Source organism: Cuculus canorus, chromosome Z (genome assembly GCF_017976375.1).
Source record: "Cuculus canorus isolate bCucCan1 chromosome Z, bCucCan1.pri, whole genome shotgun sequence".
Lineage (NCBI taxonomy): Eukaryota > Metazoa > Chordata > Aves > Cuculiformes > Cuculidae > Cuculus > Cuculus canorus.
In genome coordinates this window covers 7,436,873-7,451,938 of record NC_071441.1, presented here as the reverse complement: position 1 = coordinate 7,451,938, position 15,066 = coordinate 7,436,873, and the positions used below count along the sequence as shown (strand labels likewise).

The window sequence follows — 15,066 nt, the reverse complement described above, 5'->3', positions numbered from 1 at the left end:
ATATTGCTCTTAACGAAAAGGATTGGATTTTATACTGCCTTTCAATCTCTTTCTCCTCTTTCTTCACATGCAAACACACCTGCCAACACCAGGAAGACAGATAGATTGCTTTTTCTTGTGGGCTATAAAGTCAGAAAGCAAATTTCTAATTTATTTTTCAGCTTCTTTCTTAGTTTCCTCTCTGAAATGATTATATTTCCATAAATATTCTGTGAAATGAACTTCTCAAACAGCAATTACATTTGGAAGATGAAACACGCTTTAAAGATTCTGAATTTTCCATAAAAGTTCACTTACAGCAATGGCAAATCTCTGAATGCTTTCATCTTCACAATTATCAATCACGTCTTTTAATCTGTAGTTGTCGTGTGATTCCCCATCAGTCACAATAACCATTACTTTTTGTACTCCTCTTCGTGCACCATGAGCCTCAGTAAAAGCCTCCTCCCTAAAGGGAGCATAAAGCATTTGGAAAAAGGCGATTTCAGCATTTAGGACATGCAACATTATTGCATAGTCAACCATAAAGTAAAAGATTTTATATTAACTAAGAAGCAGGAAAACTAGATTAATATTAACCATGAACAAATGCAGACAACAATTGGAACTTATATGATAGTTCACAGCCAAAGAGTTTCACAAGCATTCATTCATTATTCATTCAAGAGCAACAATGGAAAATACAATGCTGGATATTGACGAATCCTTCCCCTCTCAAAGTAAGCTTCTGCCTTCTTAAAACAGCTTTTGGCAGCTTGAAAAAAACCACAACTACCAACACCTTCTTTTCCCCATCCTGAAAACCACATCCACAAAAAATCACCTATTCTACCCTACAGCAGCGCTTCCAAGTGTTTTAAATTATTCAGCTACCAGCACACCTCTGCACATCTACAGCAAAACTGGGCGTTGGGGATGTGGCAAAAGCAGGTTACAGGTGAGCAGAGGCAGGTGAGGGCAACCAGTTGAACCCTACACCCACAGATGGACAAAAGGACACTGAGGTTTTGGGCAGCTGCTTACCTGGACTCTGGAGGGGACCAGAAAAGGTGAGACTGGATTAGGGTTCTGGAGAAGAAGGAAGGAAGCAGGACTTCCTCTTTTTAGGAAAATATTGAACTGTAAGACGAGTGAAAGCTAAGATCTACCACTGCCAACAGCCAAAAGCGGATGGACAGGAAGACTGCTAGAACAGAGGGAGTTTTTGCTGATAGCTTCTGTGTTTACAAGCCTGCAACAGTTTGTGGTGCGCAGGGACTTTCTGAACCACATGTGGTTTTTGAATATTTGGCAATTCTCAACTGGCTCTGCTTTCATTGACTTGTTCAGGCTCCCTCAAGCTTCTGCTCGTATCTAAGGAAAACATTACTGGTGAGTATGTAAGAATGTCATTGGATCAGAGACATTGTATCAACAAAACTTGGGTCAGATAATCAAATAGTTCATCAAAAACATGCTGCATACTTCACTAAATGGTTGTTTGGAAAGGGTGAATGCAATCTTTTATGGAATAAGGACATGCTGTCATGTCAGGGAAAAAAAGTAGGATAGAAAAAAGATAACAGCACAACATTTTATATTTTGAAAGTATCTGAGAGGTCTTGCGTTTACTGTCTGTGCTACAGAAGTCATATTTAATTTTTCTCATAAAGGAATTATTTCTAAGTAATGCTATTTCTACAACAAATTTATTTCTAAATAATGCTATTTCTCCAACAAATCTTTAATCTCACAACAATTCAGTAGCTTCAAAGACTTCAGATATAAAATTTTAGGCTTTCTGTCAAGCATGAGTTCAAACCCTGTGATAATCTTAACTTAGAATGAAGAAACATTAACATTAAAAATTTCCATTTTTTCCTGTTTCCTCCCAAAACTTATTTTCCTTCATTCTTATACTTACACAGCTCCTACCTGCTCTATATGGACATCAGAGATTGTCATCCCTTTACTTAGGACTACAAACTCGCTCCATGTCTCTCATCTTTTCCTACTTCTTCCCTTCAAGAGACAGATGCCTTTTCGGGGTGCCTTATACAACCGCTCTAGATGCCAGACAAACTCTGTTTATACACTCTCCTGAATTTTGCTCCCTTAAAATGCAGTCAGATTTCAGACACATCATATTTTTAATTTATAAAATCAGAACCATCGCTATATCTGTTTCTGTTTGTTTCTACCATATGCAGGACAATATTTTGTGAACGTACCTTGCTGTATCTATTCCTAGAGCTGTCATAGTCTGCGTGCCACCTCGCTGGTGTATCCTTGCAGCTGCAGCCATCACATCTTCTGTTGTAGAGTACGTATTCAGAAAAAATTCATGGACTACAGTCTGTCCATACTGAACAATTCCAACCTGAAACATACCATTCATGTCAAAAATCAGCTAGCCTAAAGAAAGTATCAGTGTTCCTGCAGTGGGGTAAATGCCCGTCTGTACCTGCAGCCAAGGAAAGAGTTGAAGACTGTGTATTTTCCCCAGTGTGAAACACCTATAAACATTTGAGCAAGACTGGCTAGAAGACACTCAATCTCATGAAACACTTTAAAGTTTCTAAATTGTTTTTAATAAAACTAGGAACAAAGCCAAAAGCAGGCTCAACTCTGCTATTCCTGACTTGCAGTAATATGCACAATAGCTCTGCTCTCCTCTGGATCAAGGCAGACCGGTGCCCTAATCGCTCTTTACAACCTCTCAGAATACTTTTCCTTATAGCATATGAGGTCATGATTCAGTCATAGTTCTCCTCATTCCATCTGAATACAATATTCCTAGATCTGATACATCTGATACGTTGCTTACCCTGAACTTAGCCTAGAAACAGCACTACAATGACAAATGTAGGCCCATCTGGATGAGAGAAAGAACCAAGTACCCTTGACGAAGACAGCACAGCAGTCCAGGACACGGCTGTTCTTTCTGCAGGAGGTGTGCCAAAGTAAGATACCTGATAAGTGCCAGAGAGGACTACGTGGAAAAATGGTGTCTTCTGCAATTGGGTAGGATGGTGCAAAGACTCTAGATGACCTCAGCAAGACAAGTCTTTGTACAAAAGATCAATGCATGGGATTGGAGTTCAACCACAAATGCCTGAGGGAACTTGCTACAAAAACAAGTGTGAAATAAAAAGATGAGCAATATTCTTAAATATTAATTAATTTTGCTCATTCATCTCTGTCAGTTTTAACGTTGTAGCAGGTTCCTGACAGCTTTTACTGGGAAGATTCCACACAATGTTCCATTAGCATATTTCAACTTTATGTTACACATGGCAATTTATAGATGTTATTTAGGGTAATGCAGTGTTATGTGGCATATTTATGTCTCACTCATCTATTATTAAAAGCACTATAGCATTTAGGTACTGAAGATCAATAAGACCTCTCAGATGTTTATGCCATCATTTTATTTTAGAAGTGGCTTAGTATGTACTTTGCAATTGCTTTATAGGTAGTTTTTTATGTACTTTCATAGCCTCTCAGATGCTGTAAAATGTTTGTTTCCTTGTAGTCGAAATATAGAACGATTTGGGTTGCAAGTGACCTTAAAGATCATCCAGTTCCAACTCCCCTGCCATGGGGAGGGACACCTCCCACCAGATCAGGCTGCCCAGGGCCCCATCCAACCTGGCCTTGAACACCTCCAGTGATGGGGCAGCCACAGCTTCCCTGGGCAATCTGTGCCAGTGCCTCATCACCCTCACCATAAAGAATTTCTTCCTAATGTCTAACCTAAATCTTCACCCTTCCAATTTAAAGCCATTCCCCCTTGTCCTGTCACTACCTGCCTTTGTAAAAAGTCCCTCCCCAGCTTCCTGTAGCCCCTTTCAGGTACTGGAAGGTAGCTATAAGGACTCCCAAGAGCCTTCTCTTCTCCAGGCTGAATGACCCCAACTCTCTCATCCTGTCCTCACAGCAGAGGTGCTCCAGCCCTCTGATCACTTTTGTAGCCCTCCTCTGGACCAGTTCCAACAGCTCCATATCCTCCTTATGTTGGGGATTCCAGAACTGGACACAATACTTCAGGTGAGGTCTCACAGGAGCAGAGTAGAGGGGCAGAATCACCTCCCTTCACCTGCTGGCCACACTTCTTTTGATGCAGCCCAGGATACGGTTGGCCTTCTGGGCTGTGAGTGTGTATTGCTGGCTTGTGTTGAGCTTCTCACTGATCAGCACCCTGAGTCCTTCTCCACAGGGCTACTCTCAATCACGTCATCCCACATCCTGTATTAAAACTGCAGGCTGTCCCAACCCAGGGGTAGGACCTTGCATTTGCCTTGTTGAACCTCCTGATGTTCGCACAGGCCCACTTCTCCAGCCTCTCCAGGTCCCTCTGGATGACATCCCATCCTTCCGGTGTGACAACTGCACCACTCAGCTTGGTGTCGTCTGCAAACTGAGGGTGCACTCAATCTCCCTATCTACATTGTTGATGAAGATATTAAACAACATGGGTCCCAGTACGGATTTCTGAGGGACACCACCTGTCATGGGTCTCCATGTGGGCATCAAGCCATTGACCACTACTCTCTGAATGTGACCCTCCAACCAATTCCTTATCCACGGAACAGTCCAGTCATCGAATCCATATTTCTCCAATTTAGAGAGAAGGATGTTGTGGGGGACTGTGTCAAAGGCTTTACAGAAGTCTAGATAGATCACATCCGTTGGTTTACCTGTGTCCACTGCTGCGGTTACCCCATCATAGAAAGCCACTAAGTTGGTCAGGCAGTACTTGCCCCTCGTGAAGCCATGCTTGCTGACTGTAATCATCTCCCTGTCCTCCATATGCTTTAGCACAGCCTCTAGGAGGATCTGTTCCATGATCTTCCCACACATAGAGGTGAGGCTGACAGATTGGTAGTTCCCAGGGTCATCTTTTCTACTGTTTTTATAAATGGGCATAACGTTACCCTTCTTTCAGTCACTAGGTACTCCTCCTGGCTGCCATAACTTTTCAAATAGCATAGAGAGTGGCTTGGCAACCATATCAGCCAATTCCCTCAGAACTCTGGGATGCATCTTATCAGGTCCCATAGACTTATATATGTTCAGGTTCTTCAGGTGGTCATGATCCTCCCCTACACTCGGAGCGGCTTTACTGCTCTGGTCCCTATCCTGTTGTCCATTAGCCCAGGAGGGGCGAGGAAAGTGGTTGTCTGTGAAGACTGAGGCAAAAAGTTGTTGAGTACCGCAGCCTTCTCCTCATTTGTTGATATGAGGTCACCATTTTCACTCATCAGTTGGAGTACACTTTCTTTAAACTTCCTCTTCTGGTTGACATATCTGTAGAAACCCTTCTTGTTAGTTTTCACTTCCTTGCCAAGTTCAGCTCCAGCTGCATCTTAGCTTTCTTGACCTCACCCCTACACAACCAGGCAGCGTGCCTGTACTCTTCCCAGGTCCCCTTTCCCTGCTTGCACTGCCTGTGCAGTTCCCTCTTGGTCTTCAGTTTGACCAGCAGGTCTTGACTCAGCCATACTGGTCTCTTCCCTTCCCTGCCCAATTTCCTACATCTGGAGACTGAGCGCTCTTGTGCTTCATTGAAAAGAAGCCTCAGAGGAGACCTTATAGCGACCTTCCAGTCCCCGAAGGGGGCCTACAGGAAAGCTGGAGAGGGGCTATTCGTAAAGGTTTGTGGAGATAGGACTGGGGGAATGGGTATAGAGCGGAGAGGGGCAGATTTAGACTGGACATTAGGAAGAATTTCTTCACCATGACAGTGGTGAGACACTGGCACAGGTTGCCCAGGGAGGTTGTGGCTGCCCCATCCCTGGAGGTGTTCAAGGCCAGGTTGGATGGGGCCTTGGGCAGCCTGAGCCAGTGGGATGTCCCTGCCCACGGCAGGGGGGTTGGAACTAGATGATCTTTAAGGTCTCTTCCAATCCTAACTATACTATGATACTATGAAAGCATCCTTACATATTTGCCAGCTCTATTCTGCTCCATTGCCCCTGAGGACCATATCCCAGGGTCTCCTACTGAGTAGCTCCTTGAAGAGCTGGAATTCTGCTTTCCTGAAATTTAGGTTCCTGACTACACTCCTTGCTTGTCTCATATCCCTCAGGACCTTGAACTCCACAAGTGTTTGATCATTGCAGCCCAGGCTGCCTCCACTCTTGAGCACTGATGAGCTCACTTGCATTGGTGACCACCAGGTCCAGTATTGCATTCCCCTGGGTAAGGATGTCTATCACCCGGATTGAGACATTATCTTCAATGCTCTTTGGGAGCCTCCTGGATTGCCTAAAGCTTGGCGTGCTACTTTTCCTGCAAATATAAGGGTGGTTGAAGTCCCCAGCAGGATGAGAGAATGCGAGCGCAAAGCTTCTTGTAGCTGGAGAAAGAAAGTTTTATCAATAGGCTTTCCTTGATCAGGTGGTCTGTAGTATACACCAACCACAAAGTTCCTTTTGTTGCCTCAGTCTTTTATTCTTACCCTTGAGCTTTTGACCTGTTCACGGCTATTCTTCAAAGACAGCTCTTCACACTCTATCCATTTTCAGATATAAAGCACAATGTCTCCACTCCTTCTTCCCAGTCTGTCCCTTCTGAAAAGCCGGTAGCCATCAATAGCCACACTCCAGTCATGGGATTTGTCCCACCAAGTTTCAGTAATGGCAATCAGATCATAGCTTTCTAGCAGGCATGGTAGCTTCTGACTCCTGTTTGTTGCCCTAATTGCATGTATTTGTATAGAAGCACTTCATCTTGGCTGTTGGGCGCATCACCTTCTTAGTGGAACACTCTTTATTTCCCTTAAGGTGTTCAGCAGAAGTTTCCTTGCTGGCTCCTGCTACCTTCACGGCGTTCAGCTCATCTCCAAAGAACTTAAACTGTGCTGCAGCATCCCCAGAATGCCCCATGGCAACAGCTGGAGGGCCCATACCAGTACCCCAACCCTCCAACCACCCTGTGCCCTCCAGCAGCTTGTCATAGGCAAGCCTGATATTATCGCCTTCCACATTCACATCTAGTTTAAAGCCCTATCAATGAGTCCTGCAAGCTCCTGGGTAAAGACCCTCCTCCCCTTTTGAGAATGGTGGCTCCCATCCGATACCTGTAAACCTGGTGCTGAGTAGGCCACCCCATTGTTAAAACCCCCAAAATTATTATGATGACACCAGCCACAGGGCCATGCATTAATTGACTAGTCCCACCTGTTACTTCCAATATCACTGCCCACAACTGGAAGGAGGGATGAAAAAATCACTTGGGCCCCAGATTCCCTCACTAGCTGTCTCAAGGCCCGAAAATCTCTTTTGATCACCTTTGGGCTATATACTGCAGCTTCATCACCTCCCACATGGAAGAGCAGTAACGGGTAGAAGTCTGAGGGCCTCACCAGACTGTGCAGTTTCCTAGCGATATCCCTAATCCGGGCTCCTGGGAGGCAGCAGACTTCTCTACAAGTAGAGTCTACTCAACATATTGGACTCGGATCCTCCGTTCCCCTCAGCAGAGAGTTTCCTACAACTATGACTCCCCTTTTATTCCTCCTGGCAGTTGTAGCAATATAGGGGGATATCTTTCTGGCCTTGGCTCCTCCTCCAATGCAGATGAATTGTCACCCACATTGTCTCCTGGTCCTCCACAGCTAGAGATTTTTATCAATTGTGGAGAGATACCTGGGGAGAGGTTCATTTCGTTTTCTGCCCCACTTGCTTCCACTCACTACTTCACTTCAAGTCCTTGCCTACATCCTGGTGCAGGGGGAGGACACTGAATCCCTTTGTTTAGGGGCTCTTTCCGGTGGTTGTCCCTGTTCCTGTTTCAGGAAGCTCAAGGTGTGGTTCCACCAATCTGTCTTTTACTCAGACTCCCTGATGCTCCATACTTACTTCCTCTCACAGCTCTGCCACCAGGCTGAGATAGTTCACCTGCGTGCATCTCACATAACTGTTGCCCCTGCTGCACTCTGTTTCCAGTGCAAGCCAGTGGCACTCCCTGCAGCCAGAGACCTGAGTGGCTGCATGTTTTCCTGCAAGCCCAGCCTGAGCTGATGTATCCTTTCTGGCAGGTGCAGAGGATGCAGCGTTTTGTCAGTAGACACCATGGCTGGGGTCCCTCTCACTGTCTGGACTCACCTCCTGAGTACAGAGACTGTGCCCTCCCTGCTCACCCTGTAGGTGTGAACTACCTGTGCAGACTGCTCTGTCTTGCCCTTCTGATAACCCATGCCCCTGTCTGCCTGCTCCTGTTTGCAGTGCTCTGGTCACTGGCACTCCTTAGAGGCCATTTAAATCTCCTATGGATGTTTCTGTGAATGAATCCTGACCCGACCTCCCCTGCCTCAGCTGCCCCTTGGCAGCTGGTGCAACCAGGAGTCAGGAGCTGCCCGCCCCTATCTCCATTTTAGGAGGTTCCCTTGCTCCACAGAGCAAATTTCTGCCTCAATCTAGCACTCATCTGCTATCATCCATGCTGCCCATTCTTGACGACTGAAAAAGAGTTAGAGTTGGATGAATATTTGATGCTAAATATCAATATCACAATGGTTATGAAAAGCTACTTTATGGGACTATAATTATGGGACTATAATTGTAATGGTATGTGGTAGCAAAATCTATCCCACTTAATTTCTGTAACCTTTCAGAAATACAATCAAATCCGGAAGAACTGACATAAGGTCAAAGTTAGAAACTGCACCCTTTTAAGTTATCTTGATTCTTTCTTGGCCATCCTCCACTTGCAGCTGTGCATCCAGACACTGCATGATCCTGTGAGCAGCAGCCCATTAATCCCGCGCAGAGTTTGCACAATGAGCTGGCACATAATGGTCAGAGAAGTCATGTGGCACTGGTTAAACTCCAAGCGGAAGATGAAATTTTTAACCTGTTCCCTCCAAGGCAACTATCTTGTGGCATGCATCTAAAGTGACATGCAGCATAATCTGAACTGGATGTTACTAGTCATTTAAAAAGACTGCCAGTAACTAGTGATAAACAAAAGGTTTTCATCATGTTTGGTCTTCTGGAGCAGAAGGAGTGCCTCATGTACTCCAGGACCATGCGCAAGTGTAGGCAGAGACTATTGTACACTGGGTGGCCTGGCACTGTGTATTCATGGACTCCTTATCTTTTGAGGATTTCATTTGTATAACGGATTAAATCAGATATTGACTGCTGCCAGCATGAAAAGTATCCATCTTTCATGAGAGACCTAAGTTGGTGGTATCGCCCTCCTGAAAAAGATTGCAGGCTGACACTGAGTTGTATCATTTCCTATTTGAAAGGAAATGTTGTCCATGATCACAGCAAGTAAACATTTTGAGCATTTCCTTCTCAGGAAGTGAATGGGAAGAACATCTGAGTCTGGAAAACTGCACTGTATTGCATAGCTTGTAAATCAGGAAGGAAGGGGGGCATGTGGTTATCTTATGGGATACAATTGTTTTGTGGGACCCTCCTTAGCATTAGTTTTCAAAACACTGATCATCAAGTTCTACATATTTCATGACATTGAAGATGAGCCATTCCTCAAAAAAGGATAACAAAAAACTTCTCAGAACTAACAAAATACTAATAGCTTCATCTTCCCATCTTCTACAGGATCATAGAATCAAGTCCAAGAATTATATTCTTTTGACAGCAATAAAGATTGGAGCTTCTGCAGCCTTTTAATCTAATGGAAAACTATAAACGACACATCTAGGTGATACAAATGCACTTTTATGGGATAATGAATCTGTTCAAACTGTGTAATGTCAGCAAGCCCTGAGAACGACAGTTACAGGTATTGTATGTTTTGATTTGCTTGTTTAATTTGAATCTGGAAAATGCAATATTACTACACAGAAGGATGCAATTCTGTTCTGCTCCAGAAAACCTAATATTTTTCCCAGCATTACTGACCATAATCTATTGAACATCTTTGTAATTCCTAAGTTTATGTTCCCTTCCCTAGCATTCCATGGCTTTTATAATACACAAGGGAATAATTCTTTAATTGTCCCCAGTTCCTGTCAAGAAGTGTTGTATGAGCGAACAGGCTGAGTGAAAGACTGTTCTACTGTGGGACAAAACATTTCTAAGGCAATTATTTCTTCTTGTTCTATAAGTGAATGCAACCTCTTATTTAGAAAGTATATTCTGGCTTTCCAAAGAAATTATGAAGACAATCTATTTGGTAAAAAACAATAACAAAACCAAAATGAAAGGAAAACCATTTAGTATATAGAGCTGATGTACTAGGAGTTTTATCTCTGTGATATGAAGAAAATCAGAAATATTTCTGTTTGTACTTAAATCATATTTAATGCAACAGAAAAGCCAAGATGCCTTGGTAAGCATTAAGGGATAATATATTTCTGTCATATGGAAGCCTTACTGAAGATACCTGTATCAAAGCAAAAATTAATTAATTCTACATTTTGTTTGCTCCCAGAGGCTCAGACAGAAATTAGTTATAAATTATTGCGAAGGTCTTTCTTCATCCTGAATCTTTTTAATGCATTTCTGGTCTTCTGGAGGTAAAACTGATCATAAGATATGACATGGTATGACTTACTCCACTGACACAGTGCCTTTGGATGAAGGAACAGGTGAAACACCTATGACATACATTAATAGAGAAATAAAACCTGTCTGAAAGTTTCTGAAGGCCATTACAACGTAGCTTTAAAGCTGGAATTGAACATATCAAAGTATTCTGCGTTCTCTGTTGATGTTCTACAACAGAAGATTACTCATATGCAAAGGATTATAAACCACATCCTCACATTAAAAGTTAAATTATCTCAACAAAAGTTTAAGAAAGCGAAAAAAACACCCTATCTTACTTTGCAGTTATATTAACCTGTACAATAAGGCCAGGAGAAATATTTTGCTCCTACTTGTACCATTTTTTTTCATCTAGTTCCTTCTCCCTTTTCCACTTTCCTGTTGTCACTTTCCCTTTACTTCTTTTATTCCTAATGTCAGGATATGCATCTTAACCATCAGTATGGTGGTGTGGACTTTCTGGAGAGCGGAAAGAGGAGGGGAAGGAAATACTTCTGAAAAAAACTGTACTGTAAACTTTGGGTTTTTTGCATCTGAATCCTCTGGCTTTCACTTTCAAATTTGCCAGGCATGAGACACTGAGGAATTTCTCCTCTTACTTGCTACAAATCTAATAACTGTTGTTCATGAAGGGGGTAAGTGGAAAAAAAAAAAAAAATCTTGCAAGCCTCTAATCAAAACATGGTTTTGAACAAGTCACACCCAAGCTGCTAAGGAGTTGTTCTGTAATCACCTCATTCCTTTCCTGTGCAAGAGGAAAACAATCTGAAGTCAGTGAAAGTCCATCAACTTCTACATGCTCAAATATCCCCATAAGACCATCACTGAAAAATCAATTTAAACAGACAGAAAACAAAGAATTGTTTCTTATTTCTATTCTGTGTCCCAGAGGAGAAGGGAGAAGTAAGTCTGCTTTGTCATTTCTCCTTTTCCCCTTTCAATAGCCTTTTAAACATAGTTTCGGAGCAAAGAAACAGTGGGTGGAGGAGAAGGTATGAACTCATTACCACCTCTGTCTGTGCCAGGGTTCCCAAGCAGGGGGCTTGGGGGAAAGGAGAGGGATGGGATATGTTCTGGCGATGGAGGAGGTAGGTAAGAGGAACCAAAAAAATTCCACTTAGCTTTTGCCTTCCATTTCTGGTTTTTCAGCTTCTCTCTCCCTTGCCCCATTCTTATCTCCCTCTCAAATGTTTCTGCTCTTTAGCAACCAGATACCAAAGCTGAAGTTCTTGAGTAAGCGTACATGTAAGAAGAGAGGTAGCTGTGCCAAGACATGGGTAGAACGGATTTTGTAGGTGGAGATGGAAGGCTGCTGGAGTGCACGCCAGCAAGAAACCTTTTGTGTGCGAGTCAAGACACACAAACGAGGCAGGACTCCAAACCCAAACATAACAGAGGTGTGGCAATGTAAAAATTTAGAAATTGCAGGGTAAGGAAGAGGGATGAGAGTGCAGTAGAGTTAATTGCACTGTATACTATTCCCTTTGAGCAGAAGGTAGTAATGAATTCCATGAGGCCATTGCCTCGTACTGGGAAGTTCACATTTAAGTGTTTTCCCAAGATGGCACATGTTGGACTAATCATTAGCTTAAGGGACCAGAAGAATTTATTATTTTTTTTCTTTTCCATTTAATTTCACAAAGTGTTTTTCCTTCTTCCTCACAATATCTGAAAGAACAGCATATCTAAAATGACAAGACACACTTGTACACTGTGTAAAGCTGACAGTTTATAACTAATAATTTTATCAGCTGGTGTTCAGTCCAGCCAACAGGAAAGTTGGGTGGTAACTCACAAACCCCAATCAAATTGGAAAATGACAGGGATACTCTCTGCAGACAGATGTATCCTTTACAACTTCTCACAGACTCCTTTGTGAAAGCAGGAGCTGTTTGGAGCTAACCCAAAGCAGCAAAAATGCTATGTACTGGCCTGAAGCATACAAAATATCATATGGGATCCCAGATAATCCTTGATTTTGATGGGGGAAGCAGCAGGGGCACGTGACAGGGAGACTTGAAAAGAAGACCTGTTCTCTTTTTTTGATGTTAATAAAGATTTCTGCGTTATAATGTATCTCAGCATCCGTGTTTCCTCCTTCCCCAAGTTGTGTCACAATTGCTACTTACATACTCTGTTCAGCAGACTGTGGAACATATGTCAAATCCTCAGCTGGGATAATTGGTTGTAGATCTGTTAATTCTGGTGGAACACTGATTTATAGCAGCTGTGAATTTGGCTGTCTCCACTCACTATGTAAATGCAGTTTCTACCAGTAATAACGTGGGTTAACAGCCACTTATTAATTATGATTCAAAATATCTGAAAGCTGTATGCTCAAGCTCCACACTACAAAATATTGAATGCTGCTCAAAAAACTTATAATCAAAGGCTGTCTGAACCATGCATGTGTGCCTTGGAGGGGCAGAAATGACCTTTGTGCTATGAAGTACAAAAGAAGACAAGAAGTGGTTGTAGAGAGGAAGGAAGTGGGAAAGGACAATGTTCAAACACCCTCACTTAATGCACTTAACTTTTGTCTCTAGGTTAGAGAGTTGGTTTCTCCAGACTGCCTGAGTGGTGGGGGAGGGAGAGTCCCCCTGACATTGCTACTTGGCAGCAAACACTGACTTAGTCCTAGTTTCAGCTATTTTGTTTTAGTACTCCACTGCCTTAAGTTCCTTTAACTGAAGAGCCTCATAGATAACACTCTCATCGCATTTCCTGTAAATCCTTTTTTTCTTGCAAATTAAACAACCATAAAACGTCTACTGTATTACCTGTGTTTGCTGAGGACCTATATCCATGTTTTTCAATAGGCTGTTTAGGAATGCTGTGACACTCTCCCATGGATAAATGCTGTTGGACCCATCGAGGACTATGACGATATCCAACTGGGATTTACACTCTGCAACACAAATTGCCACCTAAGAATTGATACTAACAAGGATCAAATATACCTCCCAGCTCCAGTTACTTCTGTGAGTAGCAAACAACGCATATCCTTCTGCAGTGGGAATTGACATGTTTGATGGCAACTGTCATTCATCAACTTTTGTATTGTATTTTACATGGTTTGTGTTCCCTTTATCAGCAAAGCTCTTTCTTGCAAGAAGAAATTTAAGAATGAGATTAGAAGATCACATATTTGGAGTATTTACTAGCGATCCCTACTTTCTACAACATCAATCTGTTTCTCTTCAATTTTTCCAAAGGACCGGGTCTTTAAGATTTGTATTTACATTACTAAATTAGGTTTGCATAAGGTTTTATGGTGTCATCATTATTTAAAAAGAGTCTTTTGGCCATAAGTAAAAAACATAAGTAACTATTTTTAGCAATTGTGTTTGGACATTACATAGCACTCTAACGATTGTTTATACTGAGATAAATTCCAAAAGTAGCATGAATTTAGGTTATATACGGACAAAGAAAACATTTACTTAACTTGGTAATGCTGGTAGCTAAATTAAGCACTTCATACTTTTTGGTATGCCTATACATTTGTCTTGTTTGCCACTTTGTATTTTCAGGCACACAAGAGAATTCTTGTAGCATGCCTACCTTGCACAGATGGAGCAATTGCCTTAACAGTTTCAAAAGTAGAGCTGACATTCGAGCAAACTCCAGTTGTGTAATGCAAACGCCCACATTTATAAGCATAAAGTGGTCCACATGCCTTTAAAAGATTAAAAAGGGTGAAATGTTGTTATGGTACCCGACGGAAAAAAACAGACTTCATTTAAAATTGGCAAAAAATCCTTTCTTACCAGAAAGCCTCCTTTTGGGTTTGTCACTAAGGTTGTTCCAAGAGTCATGTTTTCTTTTACTTCCACAACGTTAGGAACTGAAGTAGCAGCTATAAATAGATTAAAATGTTAAGTATTTGGGAACACGAAAACAAAATGTTAAAGTATATATCCCCTAGCAAGGGGCTTCCAGCTTCTAAAATAAAACCCAGACTGACATTTGTTTCATCAAATATTTTAGCACCCTTCCTCCCCCTTCTTCAATTGCAACAATCAAGAAAAATTTCTGACTCTGGCTTTTATCCCAGAAAATTTGTCTGGGTTGCTGTCTCAAATAGTTTTCTTGAACCACAAAAAAAGAAAAAAAAGTAAAAATAACCACACATTGAAAGCAAGAGATTACTGTTCACACAGTTTTGTTAATTAGAAAACAAACATTCATTTTACATGTGTCTCTTTACACGTGCAAGAAAATTATTAATATTTACCTGTATCATATTAAGATGCACGAGCCTAGTTCTGGTTATTTAAGTTCCTATCAAAAGTTTACTGATGGCATTATGAAGGCACTTGTTGGCTTCAGAAAGCTATGAAATGGGTAATCTATGAATCTACGCTCAAAGACGTTTCTGGCTCTATGGCCAGGACTGCCAAACACAGTCAATTAATGCCAGTCATAATAAAGTTTTGATAACACATCCAAACGCCATTCTAAAATTATGAGCATGTTTTCTAAAGGACAATGAAAAGCTCTAAAATAAAACTATTTTTGATGTTACAAACACAACTTCCTTCACATTTAGCTCTGGAGT

General features: G+C 42.0%; 1 protein-coding gene across 1 annotated transcript in view; it reads right to left on the bottom strand.

Moving 5' to 3' along the window:
* The window catches only part of ITGA1 (integrin subunit alpha 1), an 80,274-nt gene that overhangs the window by 34,635 nt on the left and 30,573 nt on the right, over positions 1 to 15,066 (bottom strand). Inside the window, exons 4-8 of the mRNA XM_054054704.1 lie at positions 14,276 to 14,364; positions 14,070 to 14,184; positions 13,286 to 13,413; positions 2,211 to 2,359; positions 298 to 448 (exon numbers count right to left, since the gene is read on the bottom strand). Of these exons, the coding sequence (XP_053910679.1) occupies positions 298 to 448; positions 2,211 to 2,359; positions 13,286 to 13,413; positions 14,070 to 14,184; positions 14,276 to 14,364 (632 nt within the window). The remainder of the gene's footprint in view (positions 1 to 297; positions 449 to 2,210; positions 2,360 to 13,285; positions 13,414 to 14,069; positions 14,185 to 14,275; positions 14,365 to 15,066) is intronic.